The 24,895-nt window shown below is 51.0% G+C and overlaps 1 protein-coding gene across 2 annotated transcripts in view; it reads right to left on the bottom strand.

Moving 5' to 3' along the window:
- Window positions 1-10,797, bottom strand: part of GALNT12 (polypeptide N-acetylgalactosaminyltransferase 12) — a 34,064-nt gene extending 23,267 nt beyond the window's left edge. Inside the window, exon 1 of one of the 2 annotated variants that reach the window (XM_051843691.2) lies at window positions 10,384-10,797. In XM_051843691.2, coding sequence (XP_051699651.1) covers window positions 10,384-10,763 — 380 coding nt within the window. In that variant the 5' untranslated portion in view covers window positions 10,764-10,797. Of the gene's footprint in view, window positions 1-7,948; window positions 8,098-10,383 lie in introns of those variants that run through there. The other variant, XM_008262317.3, reaches the window with a different exon arrangement.
- Window positions 10,798-24,895: the final 14,098 nt, after the last annotated feature.

Raw genomic sequence — 24,895 nt, 5'->3', positions numbered from 1 at the left:
GGAAACACATTTCCTCTTTTCCCTAGCTGCTAAAAGCTGTGTACCTTTGATGAGATAAACGCAGCCGTGCGCTACTCCAGGTCTCTAGGCCGCCCTTGGTTAGCCCTGCGAGGGGCCGTTCATTTTGGTTACCTTTTCACACAACCAGCTGTGAGTTTCACGGATCATTTCTCTTTTCTCAGTCTCCGTTTTGTTTAGTTTCACTCTGATCTTTGCCATTGCTCCCCTCCTAGAAACTTGGGGCTGGGTTGGTTCTTGCCTCTCTAGTTCCTTGCATGGCAGTGATAGGTTGTTTACTTGAAATCTTTCTGGTTTTTTGATGAAGGCACTTACTGCTATCAACTTCCCCTAGTACTGCTTTTGCTGTGTTCTACGGATATTGGTGTGTTATTCTCACTCTTCATTTGTTACAGTAAGAAGCCCAGAGCTACCTTCCATGCCAAATCATAGTAAGACATCGTTTGGCTAAGTTCCTGGGATGTCCCCAGGGCTCTCTGAAGATGGGGCTATTTGTAAGTTGTGTGGTGCCTGTTTTCTCAGCATGATTTGCACTGTAACTGCTAACACCACCGACAGGATCGAGTGGCAGCCACAAGATAGACATCGAGCTAAACATTCTGCAGGTGTTATTCCACTTAACTTCCTCATCAACCTCCTGTCCGAGGACCAGGCACTCCCACTACTATAACACATGTCTTCACATTCTACAGAAATAAGTGGAGTGGTAGTGCCTCCTGGTCTGATTTATTCACATATTAAGGGCATCAAATGCATGTCTTTCCTTCGTGCCACACGTCAAGGAGATCAGCAGGTACGCTGCGTGTTTCACCTGCCTGGAATCCTTTCTCCTTTCCTCACGGTGCTGCCCCCTGGTTCTCTTTCAAGAACCCATGCGTCCCTGACCCTCCACCTTTCTGGCTTGTGATGCGCAGGACACAAACACAAGTGCACACACAGACACACCCCCAAGCCCCTGGGAAGGTTACATGCCTCGGGCCTGACCCATCAACATCCTCTAGCTCACCTGCGTCCCTGAATCCAGACGAACCTGAACCTATGCCAATTCCAAACTTTTCTAGGATAGAAGGCAATATACATTCTTTTTTACTTGAGTCCTTTTGCATAAGGTTTTCTGTTACTATCAAACAAAAGAATCTTGATCAATACATAAAATAAGTTTTTTTAAAATAAACGTAGAAACTATTTCTGGTAATATGGAAGATTAAAATTTCTTGCAGCACTTGTGGTATAAGACACTCCCCAAATTCTTTCTTTTTTATGATTTATTTTGGGGCTGGCATTGTGGCATAGCGGGTTAAGCCACCACCACCTGCACATTCCATATGGGCACCAGCTCACGTCCCAGTTGCTCCGCTTTCAATCTAGCTCCCTGATAATGTGCCTGGAAAAGCAGCAGAGGATGGCCCAAGTGGTTGGGCCTTTGCACCCACATGGGAGATCCAGATCAAGTTCCTGGCACCTGGCTTCTGCCTAGCTCAGCTCTGGCCATTACGGCCATTTGGGGAGTGAACCAGCAAATGGAAGATCTCTCTCTCTCTCTTCTCTCTCTTCTCTCTCTCTGCCTCTCTGCCTTTCTCCCTTTCTCCCTCTCTTTCTCTCTTTCCACCAAATGGAAGATCACTATCTCTCTGTCCCTCTCTGTCCCTCTGCCTTTAACATAAGTAAATAAAAAAATTCTTAAAGTACTTGAACCAGAGCTCATATGGGGTGTCAGTATTGCAGGTGGCAGCTTAACCCACTGCACCACAATGCCACCCCCAACCCCTCAAAAACATTTTTTTGATAAAGCTTTTCTTAGGAGAAGGAATTGTGACAGCAGATAAAGCCACCACTTGAGATACCCATACCCATATCCGAATGCCTGGCATTAAGTTCTGCCTCTGCTTTCAACCCAAACTCTTCCTGCTAATGTGCATCCTGGGAGGCAACAGTCGACGGTTCAAGTATTTGGACCCCTGTCACTCATGTGGGAGACCCAGATGGAGTTCAGGCTTCCTAGCTTTGGTCTGTCCCGCCCCTAGTTGTTGTAGGCATTTGGGGAGTGAAAGAGCACACAAAGACATCTCTCTCTCTCTCTCTCTCCCTTTCTCTCTCACTCTGCCTTTCAAATAAATAAAATAATCTTTTTTAAAAAGTTTCATTTATTTTATTCAAAAGGCACTGTTACAGAGAGACAGAGATTGAGAGATCTTCCATCTGCTGATTCACTTCCCAAATGGCCACAATGGCCAAAGCTGGGCCAGGCCAAAGCCAGGAGCCAGGAGCTTCTTCCGGGTCTCCCATGTGGGTGCAGGGGCCCAAGCACTTGGGCCATCTTCTATTGCTTTCCCAGGCAATCATCAGGGAGCTGGATCGGAAGTGGAGCAGCCGGGACTCAAACCAATGCCCATGTGGGATGCCAGTGCTGCAGGCAGAGTCTTAATCTACTACATCACAGCATTGAGCCCACTAAAATTAACTTTTAAAAATTCCCCTTAAAATCTTTCTAATGTATGGTTCAACTAACAGGTAAGATGAAGTCCTCAGAGTCCAGTTACAAGGAAACACCAATCTAGATATTAGAATTATTGGACATATAGCATGAAACAAGTAGCTTCGTGGGTCTAAATCAATAAAAAAAGGACCACAAATTACTCACAAAGAAACAAGAATGACATGCAGGTTTGACTCACTGTGGACATCTCACAGCAGGGATATAAGACAGGGGACCATGGAGTAGTGACACCAAATGCCAAACCAGCAAACTGGAATTAGATCACCAGCAAAGCTCTCTCTCAAGAACAAGAGTCAAACAAAAACATTTCCAGTTTAACAGAACAGAATTTGCAGCAATAGACTCCCTTACAGCAATTAATACATGATATACTTCAGAGAGATCTGACTCGGGAAAGAATGGTGACTACTAAAAATGCTAAACTCATGGATAAATACAAACAAATATTGCAATCAAAAAATACTTAATTCATTCATTTAAAAAGCAAGACAGAATTAAAAAAATTAGAACAAAATGGCATACAAATCGGGAGGGAAGCTAAATGATGTTGAAGCATTCTAAGGTTGACAGTTGCTGACTAACTTTAGACTTTGGTAAGTTAAATGTGTCCTTTAATATTTACCACTAAAGATAAGAAATAGATAAACAAACAAACAAACAAAAAACCATGTAATTTAGTAGAGACAGAAAATGGACCAAGAAGGCAGGGGAAATCTCTAGCAACTCAAAGAGCAGCAGGAAAAGAGGAAGAAATGCCATTAAACAAACAGGAAACATAAAATAAGATGGCAAATGGAATTCAAACATACCAGCAGACCCAAAAAATATAAAGGGATATAACTATCTAGTTAAAAGACAAAGGCTGATGGTGCAGATTTTTTTAAAATGACAACACAAAATCCAACAGAATGTTATTCAGAGACAATTCAAAACCACATGGCTCAAAGGAGGAGGTACTTTTCTCTGAAGGGAGGAGAGAACTCCTCCCTTATGGCCCTGTCTAAATACTGACAGAGTCTGTGGACTCAAGAGGCTTCCATAGCCTTGGCAGCTCAGGACAAGAGCTTCGGGTGATCACTGACGTCATAAATAAGAGTGTCAATTGTTAAATCAACAACAGGAGTCACTGTGCACTTACTCCCCATGTAGGACCTCTGTCCTTAATGTGTTGTGCTATGAGAACTAACAGTAAAACTTGTCTTCAGACAGTACTTTATACTTTGTGTGACTGTGTGGGTGCAAACTGTTGAAATCTTTACTTAATATAGAGTTGATCTGTATACAAAGATAATTAAATACATGTCTTAAGGAAGAATGGGATGGGAAAGGGAATAGGAGGTGGGGCAGGAGTGAGGGTGGGAAGGTAGATATGGGGGGAAGAACCGCTATATTCCTAAAGCTGTACCTATGAAATGTGCATTCATTAAATAAAAGCTTTCTAAAAAAAACCATATGGCTACAGGGAGTGGGCATTTAGCCTAGCAGTTAGCATGCCTGCATCCCACACGGGAGTGCCGGGGTTCAACTCCTGGCTGCAGCTCCTGACTCCAGCTTCCTGCCAACACGGACGTTGGGAGGCAGTGGTGATGGCTCAAGCAGTTGGGTTTCCACCACCCACGTGGGAGACCTGGATTGCACTTTCAACTCCTGGCTTCAGCCCCAGCCATTGCATCTGAGAACTGAACCAGGTGATGGGAGCTCTCTGTCTCTGTCTCTCTGCCTCTCAAATAATTAAATACACATTTAAAAACATATGGATATATAATGAGTGAAGGAAAAAGGATGGGAAAAGCTATCGTGAAAATACTAACCACAGCTGAACGTGTTCTGCAGATCTGAAATCCTGACCACGCTGACCAGCCCAAGATGGGGCCAATAAGAATAAAATAAAATAAAACTTCCTGGGAAAACAAAATAAACATCAGTCTAACCTCCACACTGTGTGAAACAATTTTACAAAAATAATGTTACTGGGGCCAGCACTGTGGCGCAGCGAATAAAGCCACGGCCTGCAGTGCCAGTATCCCATATGGGTGCTGGTTCGAGTCCTGGCTGCTCCACTTCCGATCTAGCTCTTTGCTATGACCTGGGAAAGCAGGAGAAGATGGCCTAAGTCCTTGGGCCCCTACACACAGGTGGGAGACCCGGAAGAAGCTCCTGGCTCCTGCCTTCGGATCAGTTCAGCTCCAGCCATTGCGACCATTTGAGGAGTGAATCAGTGGATGGAAGACTGACTCTCTTTCTCTCTCTGCCTCTCAAGTAAATAAGTAAATCTTTAAAAAATTTAAAAATAATGTTATAAGACCACACCAACAGGCTATCCTTCAGCAAAGAGAGAGACAGAGAAATCTTGTCAACTTATTCTCCTACCTACAAGACACACTTTTGCTACAATATCTGTTTAGAACTACTTGAAGACTCTTCACCATCCCAGCACCCAAATGCTGATCTCTGAAACTCAGATACACATCTGCAATTATAACATTAACAAGGCTAAAACCAGGTACACCGCCATCTGCAATGCTGGGCTCCCATATGAGCACCAGTTCAAATTCTGGCTGCTCCACTTCTGATCCAGCTCCCTGCTAATGCACCTAGGAAGGCAGCAGAACACGGCCCAAGTGTTTGGGCCCCCACCACCTACCTGGGAGACACAGATGGAGTGCCAGGCTCCTAGCTTTGGCCTGGCGTTGGCAGCTATTTGGAGAGTGAATCAGTGGATGGAAGATCTCTTTCTCTCCCTCTTCCTCTCGCTCTCTGTAACACTTTCATATAAAATAAGTAAATCTTAAGAAAAAAAAAAAAAAAGCCGGTGCTGCGGCTCACTAGGCTAATCCTCCACCTAGCGGTGCCGGCACACCAGGTTCTAGTCCCGGTCGGGGCGCTGGATTCTTTCCCGGTTGCCCCTCTTCCAGGCCAGCTCTCTGCTGTGGCCAGGGAGTGCAGTGGAGGATGGCCCAGGTGCTTGGGCCCTGCACCCCATGGGAGACCAGGAGAAGCACCTGGCTCCTGCCATCGGATCAGCGCGGTGCGCCGGCCGCAGCACGCCGGCCGCAGCGGCCATTGGAGGGTGAACCAACGGCTAAAAGGAAGACCTTTCTCTCTGTCTCTCTCTCTCTCTCACTGTCCACTCTGCCTGTCAAACAAAAGAAAAAGAAAAAAGAAAAAAAAAAAAGCTAAACCCAGAACAAGTGGTCAAGAAACACAAACACCTGTGTATTTATCACATGCTTTGCTGGCCAGGGGGTCCCTGGTCTCTGGCACGGCACAGCATGATTGGTGTCCCATGCAGGGCAACCCCACACGTGGAAAATGCACAGCCCCCAGGGCGCTTCCAGGTGCCCTCGGTCAGAATGCAAATGACAGTGCCGTTACAGTGATCACCTCACCGCCCTTGCATTCTATGAAAACTAATAATTTTTCTTTTTCAAATGTTGGTGCAACACTACAGGGTGGGTAGCCATGATCCAAAATGCTTGGGATCAGAAGTGTTGCAGATCGGGTTTTTTTTTTTTTTTTTTTTTTTTTAGATTTTGTAATAATTTTTTTTTTCAGATTTCAGATACCTTAAGGGAAGAGACAAAAGTCTTAACAGGAAGTTCACTTATGTACTATATACAACCTGTACATATGGCCCGAAGGCAATTTTATACAATATTTTCAGTGCACCTGCGTTTTGACTGTGACCCGTCATGAAGTCAGGGGTGGAATTTTCCATTTGTGGCATCACTTATGTGCTCCAAAGCCACCGATTTTGAAGCATTTCAGATCTCTGGATTAGGGATGCTCAACCAGTATTAGCAACGACTTCCTCCTAGCACACTTCCCAAGTTACTGCGAGGTCATCACTAGTTTCAACTGCACTTGACCTATTAATCATCCCACTTCGCCTAACCCCGGTATTCTTCCACACCCTCCAAACCACCTTCTAAAGCGCCTGAGTCAGAAATCCACAGGCTCCAGGTCAGTAGCTTCCAATCAGGGTTGCACATCAGACGCAGCTTGGGTTCTACCCACAGAAATCCTGGTTTCACTGTTCAAGGAAAGGGCCATGGCGTCAATATTTTTATAAAAGTCCCCCAGGACCACCGACTCAGCGGTGTGGCCCTCTACTTCGCGCTGCTGTCCTCCTGCTGCCCACCAGGATCAAATGAGATGGTGTCTGTGCAAACGCCGCAAAGCCTTTACTCACTGTACTTTGTGCAAGGATTCCACACCCTCCTTACCCTTCTCCTAAATTCAGTCCTGTAACTAACAGAAGTAGAGCAGTGCTCTAACCCACTGGCCTGAGAATGAGATTCACCATGGCAGCAGGGTCTACACTGGGTCGCACATCGAGTCAACACTCAGAAAAGTCTCTGTGGGTCCAGCATGGGCAGACACAGTGCCAGGCCTTGTGGACACTGCAGAGCCAAACCAAAGGGTGCCTTGCTTGCTCCCGACTCCCTGCCCTCGTAACACGCTTACGAGCTGTAGCATGTGGGCCTAGGCATATGCTCACAGCTGAGTATATTCTTACCCACACACCTGTACACACGTTTCAAACCTATTTCCACACCTCGAAAAGTCTAGAAGGGTACACAGCGAACTGCTAAAGACTGTTCTTCCTGGGCGCTAGGCTTATCATTGATTATTTTTCTTTAATGCTTTTATCTGCACTAAAATTTCTAAATGTGTATTGCTTTCATAATTAAAAGAAGTAAATAATCGTATCCACCCCAAAAGGGAGAAACTTAGTAGCTGTATCCATAAAGGACCTGAGTGCAGGCCAGTGCTGCTGTGGGACCCACCTGAGGGCCTGACCTTGACTCTGGTTAGAATGGGTGCTCTCCCAGGCCCTCCCTCCCGTAGCACCCAAGAACCTAACACCCCTGTGCTTATTAAGTGGGCCCTTGGCCGGCGCGTGGCTCACTAGGCTAATCCTCCGCCTTGCGGCGCCGGCACACCGGGTTCTAGTCCCGGTCGGGGCGCCGGATTCTGTCCCGGTTGCCCCTCTTCCAGGCCAGCTCTCTGCTGTGGCCCGGGAGTGCAGTGGAGGATGGCCCAAGTGCTTGGGCCCTGCACCCCATGGAAGACCAGGAGAAGCACCTGGCTCCTGCCTTCGGATCAGCACAGTGCGCCGGCCGCGGCGGCCATTGGAGGGTGAACCAATGGCAAAAGGAAGACCTTTCTCTCTGTCTCTCTCTCACTGTCCACTCTGCCTGTCAAAAAATAAAATAAAATAAAATAAGTGGGCCCCAGCAGCACCCCGGACCTGTGCTGTGCACTCAGTCTGCCATTCCAGTCTCCAGGACTAACCTCAGTCAGCTCCCCACGCCCATATGAACTACAATCCTCCCTCGGAGCCACAGTTCCACTCTCCCCAAGCTCAGCCACCTGCTCAACCAGTCTGGAGATATTAAAGGGAGAATTCCAGAAGTAAATAACCCATACATTTTCAACTGCGCACTGTTCTGAGTAGCGTGATGGCATCTCACACCACCTGGGTCTGTCCCGCCTGGCGCACCTGGGTCTGTGATCAGCCTGTTGGTGACTAAGGAGCTGTCTCGATTATCAGATGGTGACATCACAGTGCCCAGGATATGAAGAATTCAGTACCATCCAAGGTTTCAGGCATCCACTACAGGTCCTGGAACATATCTGATGGGGATAAGAGGGGATTACTGCATAATAACAGTGGGACCCAGGGCCAGCATTGCGGCACAGCAGGCTAAGCAGCCACCTGCCACTTCACCGGCATCCCATATGAGCGCCAGTTCAAGTCCCACCTGGTCCACTTCTGATTCAGCTCCCTGCTAATGCGTGTGGGAAAGCAGCAGATGATGGCCCAAGTACTAGAACCCCTGTCACCTATGTGGGAGACCTGGATGGAGTACCAGGCTCCTGGCTTCTGCCCAGCCCTGGCCATTTTGGCCATTTGGGAGAGTGAACCAGCAGGTGGAAGATCTCTGTCTTTCAGACGAATAAATAAATCTTTAAAAAAAAAAAAAAAAAAAAAGTAGACTCCATGCAAGGCCCTGACCCTACTGACCACACAGAACTTCCCACTCAAAGCCTGGCCTGGCTGAGACCCACACAGCTGGGCAAGAACAACTCAACAGAGCTCACACGGGGCTTCGGGGCTTCGGAGCCAGGAGGCATTCACACTCCTTATCACGCTGGGCTTGGATTAACTTCCCAGGGTGACTGCAGCGGCAGGCTCTAGAAGCAAATCCTGATAGGACACAGGGCAGCTGCGTCACCATGGAGACAGGCTAACACAAGCTCCACAGGTCATCCAGGGTGTTTCAAAGAGATATTCACAACGTGACAATAAAGGAAGTTGGTTCCGGAAAAGAAAAACTTTGCAATCAATCCCTGGGTGTTTCTCAAAAGTAATCCGAGTCTATTCCTGGCGGCAGGAAGAGGAGGAGGAACTCCCAGGAAAAGGGTACACGGCACGCTCCTGGGGTTACTGCTTGTTTCATTCCTGGGTTAAGCTCCTTCCAGCCACTCTTACGAGTTCCCTGTTTTGCAGATGGGGCTCAAAGACGCTAGTGCGCTTGCCTGAGTTCACACAGCTAATGAGCAAAAGAACCAAGATTTCATCCCACAGGGGTTAGGGTTGAATCCTGGGTCCGACCTCGCCCCAGCGGGCACCCATGGGGTTTCAAGGAGTGAAGTGTCAGGAGACTGGTGGGTGGGAAAAGGGGAAGTCACTGCTGACCCTGATGGAGTTTTGGTCAACAAGATGAATGGCGACAAAATACCCCAGGCAGAAGCAAGGGGCCAGGCAAGAGCAGGTGCCCCGGAACAGGAAGGGCACTGAGGTCCAAGGGCATCCAGGCTTTGCCACCTGGGGCAGAGGTAGGGGGCCCTCCCCAGCATGCACCATCTCTCTGGACAAGGTTCCAGGAAGCAAAGCCCTCAAAACCCCAACTGAGACCAGCTCAAACCAAGCACTCACAGGCCAGTCCACAGAGGCCAGTTCTACCCCTTCCCAGCTGTGAGGGCCTGTGAAAGCCACCTGTCCCTTTCCACACCTGTAAAGCAGGCATGGCGCAGAGAGGAGAGGGGTGGAGGCTGCCAGGTACACACGGCAGGCTGCCCCCACCAGTTCCCAGGGGTGTTCTTAGCCTGTTCTCTGAGCCCCCTGTTCCTCTGTAAGGAGGAGACTCAAGTGGGAGCCTGGACCACCCCCACCAAGCAGGAGGGAAGGAGAGACAAGGCCAGGAGTCCCAGGGGCACAGGTGGTGGCAGGTTCCCCACCTAGGATGGACCACAAGCTGCCCAGCCAGCAGCTCCTCCAGGAACTAGGCCTGCTACCCCCCCCCCCACGGTCCCCCCCCCCCCCCCCGGGGCAGTCCTGCACCACCCACAGGAGTGAACTGCAACAGTGCTTTCCACAGCCACTCCCGCCTGCCTCCCTCCACCCTCGGCTCAGCAGTCAGGCTTCGGGGCAACGTGGGGACACAGGAGGCCGGGCCCGCCAGCTACATCCAGCTGCCTGCCCCATCCTCCCTCTTCTCCAGTTCCTTCGGTGGCCCTGGGCACACTCACAAATGAATGAAGCCTAGGCCGGCCTCGAGGAGTCGGTAGCTCGGCAAGGCACAGGGGGAGGCACAACCGAGCTGCGCCTTGTGTGCCTGACCTTACACTTGTCTGCCAGGCCCCCACCCCGGCAGAACGCCCACTTCCCTGGAGACCCGGTAGCACGCTCGTCAGTTTCTGAGATCTGTCCTATTTCCCTGTTCTTAACTTTCCTGCCTTCCCGCCTACAGCCCCTCCTTCCCAGCAGCCCGTCAGACGCGCGGTGCCCGAGTGTCCAGAGAGCCCCGCTCCACCTGCCACATCACCAGGGGGAGAAACTGAGGCCTGCCGGGACTCACAGCGGGTTCCAGCGCTCGGGCAGGCGGCGGTGCAGCGAGATGCGGTCGCTGAGGTAGATGTTGATTTGGTGCAGTCGCACGCTCTCCTCCTGCAGCCGCCGCTCCTCGCCCTGCAGCTGCAACCGCACCGCCTCGCCCCGCGCGCCCAGCGCGTCCGCGGGCACCGGCGGCCGGGGCAGGACTGGTTCCCGCCGTCCCGGGCGCGGGGAGCTTGGGAGGCTCGGCGGTCCCGGCTCGGCGGCCGCCGTCCGGGCTCCGCGCCGCGCCCGCAGTACCGAGCTCAGCCCGGCCAGCGCCAGCAGTGCCAGCAGCGCCAGCAGCGCCTCCCGGCCCCGCCGCAGACCCCGCGGGCAGCGCCGCCGAGCCGCGCGCCCCCACATGCGCCCGCCAGCTGCGGCCAGCGGTCGGCGCCCCGAGGCGGCGGCGGAGGCCGGGACCCGGATCCCGGAACCGCCGCGCCGCCCCGCCCCCGGCCCGCCCCACCTGCGCGCCGCCCCCTTCCCGCCCCGGGGCCGCCGGAGCGCGGCTCCGCCACCTGGGCGGGCGGCTGACCTCGCCGGGGTCCCTGCGGGGCGCTGCCCGGGCCTGGCCCTCGCTCCAGAGGGAACTCGGCGCCCGGCACGTCGCGGGCGTGGGCTGAGCGCGCCCCTAGGAAGTTCACTGCCGTGATCTCGCCTGCTCTCTGCGCAGCCCCGGGCGGGAGGCAGTGGGATCAGCCACTTTGCCGTACACGGAGTTGATGTGAGGCTGCTGGCCACCAGGCGGTGTGTCCCCTGCCATGTCTGGGACCTCCCCTGACTCCCTGTGTCAACAGAAGTTTCTATGCTTGGCTGTACAGAGGCCTCATAAGAATCTGACTTCAAAAGCACCGGCGCTGTGTTATAGCGTTGTGTTATAGCGGGTGAAGTCGCCCTGTGGGCAATGGTTCAAGTCCCCACTGCTCCACTTCCGATCCAGCTCTCTGCTGTGGCCTGGGAAAGCAGTAGAAGATGCCCCAAGTCCTTGGGCCCCTGCACCCGCGTGGGAGACCCGGAAGAAGCCCCTGGCTCCTGGCTTTGGATCGGGACAGCTCTGGCCGTTGAGGCCATCTGGGGACTGAACCAGGGGATGCAAGACCTCTCCCTGTCTCTACCTCTCTCTGTAACTCTCTTTCAAATAAATAAATAAATCTTTCAAAAAATAATAATTTTTAAAAAGAAATTGACTCTCAGAAAAACACAGATGGGTAAAACTGCACATACGCCAGACTATATATCCTGTGGTGTCCAGGACCCCTGGCCTTGGCTACAGGTCTGCTTTGGAGGGACTGAAGGAGCCCCTGGGCTGCCACAAATACTTAACAGGGACAAGACTAGAGAAATGGGCTGGCTGTCTTCTCTGGGTAAAACATAAGCAGGGGGGCTGGCACTGTGGCATAGCGGGTAAAGCTGCTGCCTGCGGTGCCGGCATCCCAGATGGGCGCTGGTTCAAGACCCGGCTGCTCCACTTCTGATCCAGCTCTCTGCTGTGGCCTGGGAAAGCAGAGGAAGATGGCCCAAGTCCTTGGGCTCCTGCACCCACGTGGGCGAACCAGAAGAGGCTTCTGGCCCCTGGCTTCAGATTGGTGCAGCTCCGGCCGTTGCAGCCAATTATGGAGTGGACCAGTGATGGAAGACCTCTCTCTCTCTCTCTCTCTCTCTCTCTCTCCTCTCTCTCCCTCTCTTTCTCTATGTAACTCTTTCAAATAAATCAATAAATCTTTAAAAAAAAATTAGAAATAAACAAATAAACATAAGCAGGAGGGCAAACACACACACACACACACACACACAAGCCTCAGTAATCTAGATCAACTCTGCCAGTCCCCTGTCCAGCCACTGGAGGAGGTGGGAAGGCAGCCTGGACCACTGCAGGCCTTTGCACATGCTGGTCCCCTGGTTGCCCACGCAGCAAGCTCCTACCCCTCCTTCAACACCCAGCCAGAAGCCATGTCCTCAGACAACCTTGAACCACCCCACAGCCTTCGAGGCCAATTGCATTGACCACCTGCGTGTTCGTCCTGGTTCCACCAGAGAAGCAGAACCGGCTATGTGAGGAGATTTTGGACAAGGAATGGGCTTGCACATCACTTAGGAGAGTCTGGCGCGCGCAGCCCAGGCTTTGGGGAGTGTGGCTAGAGCCCGCAGGCGTGGGTGGCAGCTGCAGCCCACAGCTAAACCTCTTCTTTTCCAGGGCACCCTGTGTTCTGCACGCGAGGCCTTTGACTGCCCAGAACGCCTCTGTGCCTGAAGTCCACCAATGGCAGATGTTGCTTACGTCTTCAAAAAGCCTTCGCAGCAGCACCGAGATCTGCGTTTGATGGAGCGACTGATCACAGCCCAGCCAAGTGGACACACCAAGCTGAGGGCCTCTGTGACTTTCCTGGGGCTGCCACGGCTCCGTAAAGCAACGGAAAGCCCTTTTCCCACAGCTTGGAAGCTGGAATTCCAAGAGGGCTCTCCCCTTTCTCTTATTTCCCGAGCTGCCAGCAATTCGTGGCGTTTCTTGGCTTGTGTGTGGGTTCGCTGCTCCAGTCTCTGTCACCAGGGTCACCTGGCCTTCTCCCAGAGCGTGTCTGTCTCTGTGTCTAAGAACAGCAATCAGATTGGACAAGGGCCCACGCTAAGGACCTTGTTTTTTGTTTTTTGTTTTTTTTTTTTTGACAAGCAGAGTGGACAGTGAGAGAGAGAGACAGAGAGAGAAAGGTCTTCCTTTGCCGTTGGTTCACCCTCCAATGGCCGCCGCTGCAGCCGGCACACCGCGCTGATCCGATGGCAGGAGCCAGGAGCCAGGAGCCAGGTGCTTTTCCTGGTCTCCCATGGGGTGCAGGGCCCAAGCACCTGGGCCATCCTCCACTGCACTCCCTGGCCATAGCAGAGAGCTGGCCTGGAAGAGGGGCAACCGGGACAGAATCCGGCGCCCCGACCGGGACTAGAACCCGGTGTGCCGGCGCCCCAAGGTGGAGGATTAGCCTATTGAGCCACGGCGCCGGCCAGGACCTTGTTTTAATTTGATTGCATTTATAAATACCTGTTCTCTCGCTCTTTTTTTTTTTTTTTTTTTTTTTTTTTTTTTTTTTTTTTTGACAGGGAGAGTTAGACAGTGAGAGAGAGAGAGACAGAGAGAAAGGTCTTCATTTTTCTATTGGTTCACCCCCCCCCCGCCCCGAAAGTGGCCACTACGGCTGGTGTGTTGCAGCCGGCACACCACACTGATCCAAAGCCAGGAGCCAGGTGCTTCTCCTGGTCTCCCATGCATGCGCAGGTTCCAAGCACTTGAGCCATCCTCCACTGCACTCCCGGGCCACAGCAGAGAGCTGGCCTGGAAGAGGAGCAACCGGGACAGAATCCGGTGCCCCAACCGGGACTAGAACCCGGGGTGCCAGCGCCACAGGTGGAGGATTAGCCTAATGAGCCGTGGTGCCAGCCAACACCTGTTCTCAAATGAGGTCAGAGTCACAGGCACTGGGGATTAAGACTTCAGTTTATCTTTTGGTGGGGGCAGGGGGGCACAATTCCACCCATACCGCCATCACACTGGCCCGTGTTTAATTCACACTCTGGCCGTGGAACGGAAAGAATGGAAGAGACTTCAGAGTGTGAGTGTGGTCCGCTAATGAGCCCAGAACTCGGAACAGTGTCAGCCACACGGTAAGTGCTCAATGACTGGCTGGCTCTGCCTTCCTGGTCACCTTCCTGGGCGGCTGCTTGAACCCCGGGGGAGGGGTCTGACAGGGCGAGCACAGCCTGGTTGAGTCCCCAGACACAGCAAACGTGAAGTCCTGGGGGCTTGCGCTGGGAAGGGCTTCAGTGGTTTTGGAGATCTCTCAAGAACCCCAGGGACCTAACCAGGAAAGTGAAAGGCAGGCTGCATGGGTGGGGTCCAGTTCTCCACCCTGGACCCACAGCAGAGCTGTGTTTGCCTATTTAATCCTCAGAACTTCCTTATTACCCTGCATTCCTCCCCTCCCTGTTGACTCAAGGGATTGGAAACAGGCAAAGGGAGTGTGATGTCTGCAGGAGCAGCCATGGCTGTTCCGGGACAGACCAGGAAGTAGGAAGCAGTGGCAGGTGCGGCAGGACTGCTGGACATCTGCCAAAACCCCCTCCCCTCTCCTTCCTTGACAGCAGGGCCCTGGATGCTTTGTTTGTGAGATTTTCCAGCCTCCCTTGCAGCTAGGCGCAGGTCTGTGGGTACAAGTGCTGCCAACGGCTTACAGATGGTGTGCTGGGGCAGGACGCGAGGGTAGAGTAGCCCTCCCTTATCCAGGGTTCAGCTTCAGCCACCTGCTTACACGTGGTTCTGAACAGCATGATGAAACCCTGCACCGCTCCCATGTCCTGCTCTATCTTGCTCAGCGTATCCACCCTGTATGTGCTACCCGCCCGTTACTGACTTAGTAGCCGTCCTAGTCATCACAGTGCTTGTGCTTAAGTAACCCTGAGTTCACTTCATAATGGCCTCAGATCACAGAGTAGTGATCTTGGGAATTTTATTCTGATATACTGCTATAATTATTCTACATTACAGCAGTTACTCTCTTACTGTGTCTAATTTAAAAATGAAAATTTATCACTGGTGTGTATGTGCAGGAAAATACTGAGTATATACAGAGATTTGGGGTACCCACTCAGGGTCTTATAACATACCCCTTGAAAATAAAGGGGGGTATTGTAATGTGCTTAAAAGATACTTCCTTGTCCTTCCTTCTGCTGGCTGGATTGTGGATGTGAAGGCTGGAGCAGAAGAAACTACCCTGGGTCATGAGATAAAAGCCATCCATTGGGAACAGTAAAGGAACAAGGCAGAAGGGGCCTGGGTCCCTACACTGTGGACATTGAACCATTCCTGACTGCCCCCTTCTCTCAATCCACCTTTCATTTCTGTGGAAGAGAAATGAGTACTCATGCATTTCAGCCACTGTCTCTTGGGTTTTCTGACCTGCACACCAGATGTAGCCCTAACTGCTCTCCAGGACTAATTCCAAGAGATTCCCCCCAAGTCTGGCTCCAACAAAGCCGCCAACTCTTCAATACCCCCACCTTTGATTCCATCCAGTCCCCAGCGTCTGGGCAAGAAACTTGACTATCCCAGTCCCATAACCAGGGGGCACTCCAGTTAACCGTGCCATTGGAGCTCAGCCGCCAGCCGGCCCCGCCAGCCCCGTGAGTGCAGGCGCCACCGTGGACATGGTTCCTTCCTGCCCACTGTGTCCTCCAGGCTATGCGGGGCATCTCTACTGCGGCCCCAGACGGTGTAGAACAGAGATGCTCTTTTTGAGTTGCTGACCCACAGGACGCATGAATATTCAGAAGATGGTTGGTTTGCATCATGTTTTGTTACGTAATAAATAACTGGAACTGTGGGGAGCAACTGGGAGCAACTCGGACTAGACTAAGTTACTGGAATTAAGACATTCTATGCATCTGCTCTCCCACAATATGGTGCTGGGAGAGGAGGAAACAGCTTCTACACAGCTGCCTCCAGTTCAACCAATAAACTGTAGGACCTGCTCCTGATTGGAGGAGAGCAGCGTACTCGGCGTGTGGGTAGCAGAGTCGGGATTGGTGGAAGAGGACTATAAAGGAGGAGAGAGACAACATGCACCAGGAACATCTATCTGAAGGAGCACCTGAGCAGCCCCCGAGAGAGCCGGCCGGCGGTGTGCCGCTCCCCCGCGGAAGTGGGGAAAGTGGCAGGGGGAGTCGCCCTTCCACGGAGGTGGAGGGGTCGGCAGCCAACCCGGGAAGGACCAGCAGCAAACCTGGGAAGGGCCGAGCAGACAAAAGAACAGCGCAGGGTCCTGTGTCGTTCCTCCACGAAGACGGGGAGCGACATAATGGTGCTGTGACTCGGATATGAAGCCTAGGCAGGGTTTAGTGTCGTTCCTCCACGAAGAGGGGGAGCGACATGGAACAAATGATTTAAATCGAGCTTTTCATTCAGAAATATTTACTGAGCATCTGCTATGCACATGAACTAAGCACCATGCTAGGGAGAAGGCTCGCCACAACGAGCAAGTGTCAAACACAAGGCAAGATGCTAGGGAAGGTGGTGAGGACAGGGCAGCACTTAGCACAGTGGTTAAAACACCGCGGGGGGGGGGCAGTGTTGTGGTGTAGAGGGTGGAGCCACCTATGGTGCTGGCTTCCCATATGGCTGCTGGTTCGAGTCCTAGTTGCTCCACTTACTGTCCAGCTCCCTGCTAATGGCCTGGGAGAGCAGTGGAAGATGGCCCAAGTGCTTGGGTCCCTGCCACCATGTGGGAGACCCAGAAGAAGTTCCTGGATTTGGACCAGCCCAGCCCCAGTCACTGAGGCCTTTTTGGGAGTGAACCAGCAGATGGAAAATCTCTCTCTCTCTCTCTCTCTCTCTCTCTCTCTCTCTCTAAAAAAAAAGATACCACTGGGACTCCCTCATCCTAGTATTTGGATCATTGGCCTTGAAAATACATACTTTTTTTTTTAGATTTTATTTATTTGAGAGGTAGAGCTACAGACAGTGAGAGGGAGAGACAGAGGGAAAAGGTCTTCCTCCATTGGTTAACTCCCCAAATGGCTGCAATGGCTGGAGCTGCGCCAATCTGAAGCCAGGAGCCAGGAGCTTCCTTCCTGGTCTTTCATGCAGATGCAGGGGCCCAAGGACTTGGGTCATCTTCTACTGCTTTCCCAGGCCACAGCAGAGAGCTGGATTGGAAGTAGAGCAGCCAGGACTCGAACCGTGCCCATGTGGGATGCCAGCACCGCAGGCGGAGGATTAACCTGCTGTGCCACAGCGCCAGCCCCTGAAAATACATATTTTTTAAAAAAATAAAAACTACCTATAACGTTTAAAAAAATGGAAAAGGGGCCAGCACTGTAGCATATCAGGAAAGCTACCGTCTGTGATGCCAGCATCCCATATGGGCACTGGTTCACATCCCAGCTGCTCCACTTGCAAACCAGCTCTCTGCTAATGGCCTGGGAAAAACAGCGGGAGATGACCCATGTTTGGGCCCCTGCCACACATGGGAGACCCGGCTTCAGCCTGGCCCAGCCCTGGCCATTGCATCTGGGGAGTGAACTAGCAGATGGAAGATCTCTCTCTCTCTCTCTCTCTCTCTCTCTCTCTTTGTAACTCTTCAAATAAATAAATCTTAAAAGTGGGGAGGACCAATGTAAATCAATTTACTACTGCATTAGGGAGGAGGCCCAGTGGGAACTGAACTCAGCTTCCATTTGTGTAGGGGAGACCGGGTGTTTTAGAGGAAGAATGAAGGAGAAGGCGTGGGGATGAGTAGCTGCTCAGAGTCACGGGAGGGAAAAACGGCCCAGGGCTGGTCAGCATTCATGCTGATTAGGCCCGCTGTGTGTGTGAGGATTCTGTCCTCCCACGGAGACTGGGGGACATCTTCAAAGAATGGCTTTCAGCTCCTCGAGAAGGAACTGCTGAGATGTGGGAGCTATGGGGACATCTGACAGGGCAGGGAGGGACTCCAGTTGCAAGCGCTCTTCAGTAACTGTTCTAAGAAAGTGTGGTGGGGACCCTGGTCACCTGCTGGTTAAGGTAGAACCTTCTGCGCAGCCGGAGCTTTCTCAGCAGCTGTTTTAAGAGGTGCTGGGTCATCCTAGGGATGTGGCCTTGGGCTGGATGACCTGTGCCAGCATTTCGATCTTTTTTAAAAGATCTATTTATTTGAAAGGCAGAGTTAGAGAGCAAGACACACACACACACACAGAGAGAGAGAGAGAGAGAGAGAAAGAGAAAGAATCTTCCATCCACTTGTTCACTCCCCAGATGGCTGCAACAGCCAGAGCTGGGCCAGGCTGAAGCCAGGAGCCAGGAGCCTTTTCCAGGTCTCACATGTGGGTAGTGGGAGCCCAAGCACTTGGGCCATCTTCCGCTGCTTTCCCAGGCACATTAGCAGGGAGCCGGATAGGAAGTGGAGCAGCCAGTTGAGTCCCAGCTGCTCCGTTTCTGATCCAGCTCCCTGCTAACACATGTGGGAAGGCTGCAGAGGATGGCGCAAGTACTTGAGCCCCCACCACCCACCCTGGGAGACCTGGATGGAGTTCCTGGCTCCTGGCTTCAGCTTGGCCCAGTCTTGCTGTAGTCATCTGGGGTGTAAACCAGCAATGGAAGATCACTCTCTCTGCCTTCTTCTCTCTCTGCCTTTCAAATAAATAAATCTTTAAAAAAATTAGAAGGAGAAGTATAAAGTTCCAAAAGGGCTTCTATGTGATACTAGAACCTGCCTGGTTTAGGGGCTGGAGAAGGCTTCTCTGGAGAGGCAGCACGGACGCAGCCACGGACGCCAGCGTGTTGCAGAGAGCTGCAGTCTCAGATGAATCTGGAACTCCCTCTGCTGGTGCCAGGCTCAGGGACGGGAATCCTGCTGCGTCTCCCACACAAGCAGACAGGGGAAACTGTATTGTTGTTGTTGCTTTCCAGGGAAGCTGGTCCAAAGCATTTGATCAAATAGTCTCAAAGGGACATCAAGCCAAAAAAAAAAAAATTAAGCACAAATATGGTTCAATTCTTTCACAGATGGGGAGTCTCAGCTACGGGCTGGGGAAGTGAGGCTGGGACAACACGGCAGGTCAGGAGAGTTAGGATCTAGCTTGTTAGGATCTAACTTGCCACCCCACCGCCCAGCCTCTGGCGCCTGCCGTTCCAGGAGAAAACCTGCCCCAGGCGCCCGAGGCTAACCTGCTGCCTGCTTCAGACTTGTGGGAGGCAGTCCCACCTGCTTCCGCAGTTGGCCCCAGAAGGCAGGTGTGATGGGATGGGCCTGGAGCTGAGCCCCTGGGCCCATGTCCAGACAGCCCACGCCTTCGTGCTCTGTGGTCAGATTAGAAAACAGACAAGGGTTACAGCTCATAATGTCTGAGATCTGCCTGCCAAGCTGGAAGGCTTTGCTGTAGGTTCACCTGCAGAAAACAGAGCAATGGAATCAGGCCGCATGAGACAGGTGTTCAAACTCTTTACCAGATCAAAACTGTGGCTTGTTGGGCAGCCACTGTGTGGTCTAAACAGCTAGACTTTATTTTTCATGCACTGTCTCGTTTCCGCCTTACGACAATCTTGCAAGGCACACAAATGAGGGAGAAGGCTCGGGCAGGGAAGTGATGTATCAAACATCACACGACATGCAGTGGCAGAGTAAGGATTTGCATCCAGGTCTCTGGAATCCCATTCCAGGATTTCCCACCACACAACTACTGATGGGCAGGTTGTGGTGAATTCAAAAGGCAGCTTAGCTTAGAGGGTAGGATCACACCCTCTGGGGTCCGCTTACCTGAGCTCAAACCACAACCCTATCACGGTTGTGTGTTTTTCTTTAACCAAAAGAAGTTTAGCTTTTAATTTCCTATTCAATGAACCTGTTGAAGCACCCTCATAGCATGTGGGGAGCAACTGAGAGCAACTCGGACTGGACTGAGTTACTGGAATTAAGACTTATTCTATGCATCTGCTCTCCCACAATATGGTGCTGGGAGAGGAGGAAACAGCTTCTACACAGCTGCCTCCAGTTCAACCAATAAGCAGCAGGACCTGCTCCTGATTGGAGGAGAGCAGCGTACTCGGTGTGTGGGTAGCAGAGTTGGGATTGGTGGAAGAGGACTTTATAGGAGGAGAGAGACAACATGCACCAGGAACATCTATCTGAAGGAACACCTGTGCAGCCCCCAAGAGAGCCGGCCGGCGGTGTGCCGCTCCCCCGCGGAAGTGGGGAAAGTGGCAGGGGGAACCGTGGAAGGGACGGTAGCCAACCCGGGAAGAACCAGCAGCAAACCAGGGAAGGGCCTAGCAGACAAAAGAACAGCGCAGGGTCCTGTGTCGTTCCTCCACGAAGATGGGGAGCGACAATAGCAGAACCTTCTGAGTAGGGCTGTTGGGAGCATTGTGTGTGCAGCCTACAGTCAGCCTCCCTGGCTTGAGGTTGGATGGAGTCTGAGCAGGAGTGAATGGAAGATGCCCAACACCTGCTTCTCAAAGTGTGGTCCTTAGACTGCTGGCATTGGCACCAACTGGGAGCTTGTTGGAAACACACCATCTTACCAGTAGAGGTCAGGTACTAAGGCCGGTCCCTGTGCTGATGTAAACATGAGGCAAGTGTTACATAAGGATGAGCTGACAGCCTGAGGAGGCAAGCCCAGCTGGGACCTCAACTGCTTTTACCTCTCCCCAAATGGATTACTTTGTCCTCCCCTTGTATGTGTTGCTAATGGGGGGGGGGGGCTTGCCTGTTCACTGACCATGTTGTTTCTTGTCATTAGCAGCTCAACCAACAGATTTCTCTACAAGGCACTTTTGATGTGTCATACCAGGTGTCTTCCTACTGGTCATTGCATCCCTTTTCAAGTTTGATGCGACATACAAGTGACGTGGCGCTTCAGACACTGGTGATTAGGTGACTGACTCGGGCGATGATTGAGACAACTTGATAACCACTGGAAAAAAATAAAATTATATCCCAACCTCACGTTATACCAAACTGAATTCCAAGTGATCTAAGGATGCCAGAGGGGAAAAAAAGACAGAAAAAAGGAAAAGAAAAAGAGAGAGTCCAACAATGAAAGTATCAGATGAAAAACCCAGAGACTCATGGAAAATTTGACTACAAATTTTTTAAAATTGTGTAAAGCTTCTAAAATAATACAAAGACAAATCAGAAAGAGATACTCAGCAGATGACATTTACTTAGTATGTGAATCAACAGGGAAATAAAAAGAACAAACAGAAATAAAAGCTGCCAAAGGATTTGAATAGACGGTTGTCCCCAAAAAGGATATGAGATTTATAAATACACAAAAATATACTCCCCTCTTTATTTTAAATGCATGCAGAGCAAACTTACACTGAAATATTCTTTCACCAATTAGACTGGCAAAGATTTAAAAGCCTTTTAATTCCAGTTTTGGCAAGGAGCTGAATAAACACACTCTTAGACAGCATTGATGGGAATGCAAACGGAGATAACTTTTTGGAAAGCAGTCAGGCAACATTTATCAGAAATGTTAATACTAATATCCTTTGACTTTGCAATTCTACATCTGGGAATTTATTCAACAAAAATAGACTCACAAGCACTCAAAAGAGATGCCTACAAGGACACTTACTTCAGTATTGTGAACAAAAGCAAAGTTGGAAACTGAAATTCAAATGTCCATTAATAGACTATAAAATACAGCACTGCACATCCGTGTCAGATCACACTATGCCACAGTGCCATTAACAAGCATGAATTAATTCTAGGTGGTTAACATGCAGATGTGTCTTACGATGCATTGGTAAGCCAAGATAAGCAAGTCCTAGAGCTCTGTGGGTAATATAATCCTATTTTGGCTAAATAACATACATCAACATATACACAGGGAAAAAAAATCTAAAGGAATATTCACCAAACCATTAACTGTATCACGTTTACTTCTGTTGAATGAGATCCCGTGGTCCTTTCATTTTTATTCAATTCAGTCATTGTTTTCAATAAATGGTAACCGACCGGTTGGCAGGCAGTGTGCTACAGTCTGAGGATACAGTGGTTAAACAAAACAAAACAAACAAAAAATTCTACATTTCTACATCTGAATTCTTTACAACAAACATTGCTATCTTATTAGGAAAGAAAGTTAGGCATTGAAAAGCAAATATACTTTACTGATTGTTCTACATGAAGCACCACTTCCCATCACACTTCCCATCTGTTTTATCTCTGTCCTATAATTACCTAGATCCCGCCCATTCTTTCTGCCTAACTTGCAGCCATGGCTCTCCTAGGAAGCTGTCGTTGACACCCCTCAACTGTGTTACCCCCTCTGAACTGCCAAAAATGCATGGGCCACTCTGTTCTGCAGTCTCATAGGATTCCCTGGGAGCCCGAGGCTTTGTCCCCAAATCCACACACACAGCTAGCACAAAAAGGATTCCATCAACGTTGACAGAATGGAGATTATGTCAGCAATGGATGTGCACTACCCAGGTTGCCCTTCGAGAGATCTTGCAGTGTCCTCTGGCTTCTCCCAGCTAGTGGTCAAGCATGGTGGGAGAACCAGAACCAGAACCAGAACCTGAACCTGGCCACTTCTGCCTGACACAGGACACCTTAGCATGCAACTTAGCATGAGACTTCCCCAGAGGGTCTGCTGCCTGCAGCTCTTCCCACTCAGGCCTCCTTGCTGCCCGCTCCCCCGTCTTAGGTGGCAGCCTGAGTCACAGTGAGCAGGCCCCCCTCGCCTTCCCTCCACCTTCCCTCTTTCTGCTATGCAGGCACTGCTCCTGGAGAAAGGACCAGCCGGACATCTGACTCTCAAGACGTGAACCGACACAGGGATTAATGAAAAAAGGTGCCAAAACAGAGTACACACGCGAGACGAGAGGTACACTTGTGTAAGGGACATCTGTGCAGATGTGCTGCGTCCACATTTCCCACACTTCACTGTGTGCATGGATCACTGGGGGTCATGCTGAGTGCAGATTCCGATTTACTACGTCTGGGGCAGGAACCGCTCCCTACCGTTGCCAGCCCTGGGGTGCCACACAACCTCTGGTGCCTCTCAGGAAACCCTGTCCACACTTCTGTCAATGGTCCTCCAGCAAACGTCCCTCAGTACTTCAGCCAAGTGCGCCATCTGTAACCTGCTGGAACCCTGACTGCTACCAGTGCTGTTCAATGCAGGATCTTATAGAACAGCATTAAATGGAAACAAACTCATTGTGCATCCTTTAAAAATGATTTAATAAATTATGCCCAGTACGATAGCCAGTGTTATGCGCAATCAATAAAAACAGATACAACAGGGGTGTAGCCCAGGTCATTAAATGGCTGCTTGAGATGGCAGCTGGTTCAAGTCCCAGCTCTTCCACTTCAGTTCCAACTCCCAACTAACACACTTGGAGGCTGCAGGTGATGGGCCAAAGGCTTAGGTCACTGCCACCCACATGGGATGGAGTTCTGGGCTCCTGGCTTCAGCCTGGCCTAATCCTGGTTGCTGTGGGCATCTGGGGAGTGAACCAGCAGATGGATGATCTCTCCCTGTCACTTTGCTGTCGCTCCCCCTCTTCATGGAGGAACGACACAGGACCCTGCGCTGTTCTTTTGTCTGCTCGGCCCTCCCAGGGTTTGCTGCTGGTTCTTCCCAGGTTGGCTGCCGTCCCTTCCACCTCCGTGGAAGGGCGGTTCCCCCTGGCCACTTTCCCCAATTCCGCGGGGGAGCGGCACACCGCCGGCCGGCTCTCTCGGGGGCTGCACAGGTGTTCCTCTTAGATGTTCCCCTTAGATGTTCCTGGTGCATGTTGTCTCTTTCCTCCTTTATAGTCCTCTTCCGCCAATCCCAACTCTGCTACCCACACGCCGAGTACGCTGCCCTCCTCCAATCAGGAGCAGGTCCTACAGGTTATTGGTTAAACTGGAGGCAGCTGCGTAGAAGCTGTTTCTCCCTTCTCAGCGCCATATTGTGGGAGAGCAGATGCATAGAATAAGTCTTAATTCCAGTAACTTAGTCTAGTCCGGGTTGCTCCCCACACTTTGCCTTTCAAATAAGTGAACATATTTCATAAAAACAAAAAACAAAAATACAGCAGATCCATCCACACCAGGAGTGGGGAACATCTGGCCCACGGGCCACATAAGGCCTGCAAAAACATGTGGTCTAGCCCTGACAAAGCAACTGCAGGAGGGACTTGAAATTCATTAAATTGGGGATGACACTGTGGCATAGCAGGTAAAGCCGCCGTCTGCAGTGCAGGCATCCTACATAGGTGCCGGTTCAAGTCCCGACTGCTCCACTTCTGATCCAGCTCTCTGCTATAGCCTGGGAAAGCAGTAGAAGATGGCTCAAGTCCTTGGTCCCCTGTACCCGCATGGGAGCCCCAGAGGAAGCTCCAAGTTCCTGGCTTCAGATTGGCGCAGCTCTGGTCATTGTGGCCAATTGGGGAGTGAACCAACAGATGGAAGACTGACCTCTCTCTCTCTCTCTCTCTCTCTCTCTCTGCCTCTCTTTCTCTGTGTAACTCTTTTAAATAAATAAATAAATCTTAAAAAAAAAAAAGAAATTCAGTGTCTATAGCAAGCAAATTTTTAAGCTGATCATTTTGTATGGCCCATAAAAGATGTCATAAATATCCAAACAGCCCTTGGCAGAAAAAAAGGTTCCCCTCCCCAAGATCTGCATCCCCAGACATCTGTTAGATGGAAAAAAGAAAAGCAAGATTCATAATAGCGTGCATGGCACCAACCCGTTCATTAAAAGCATGGATTATGCATTTGCTCAGGCTTGGATTGCAAACGACAGCAATCTGCTCTTTCCCTACAGGACAGAACGGGGGGCGGGTGCTGTCTGATTTGATCTCTTCCCATCACATGGCTCTGCTCTCTTTTGGGGGGGGGGGCTTCATTCTCAGGCAGGCTGTCTTCACGTGGTGGTGGAGAGTGCTCAGGTCGGCTGACAACATCCTGCCACCCTGACATGGGACAATCTCAGCAGGAAGGGCCTTGTTCCCCATTGCTGCCGCA

The sequence above is a fragment of the Oryctolagus cuniculus genome, chromosome 1 (assembly GCF_964237555.1).
Source record: "Oryctolagus cuniculus chromosome 1, mOryCun1.1, whole genome shotgun sequence".
Lineage (NCBI taxonomy): Eukaryota > Metazoa > Chordata > Mammalia > Lagomorpha > Leporidae > Oryctolagus > Oryctolagus cuniculus.
The sequence above is the reverse complement of the archived record's forward strand: the minus strand, read 5'-3'. Positions and strand labels throughout refer to the sequence as shown.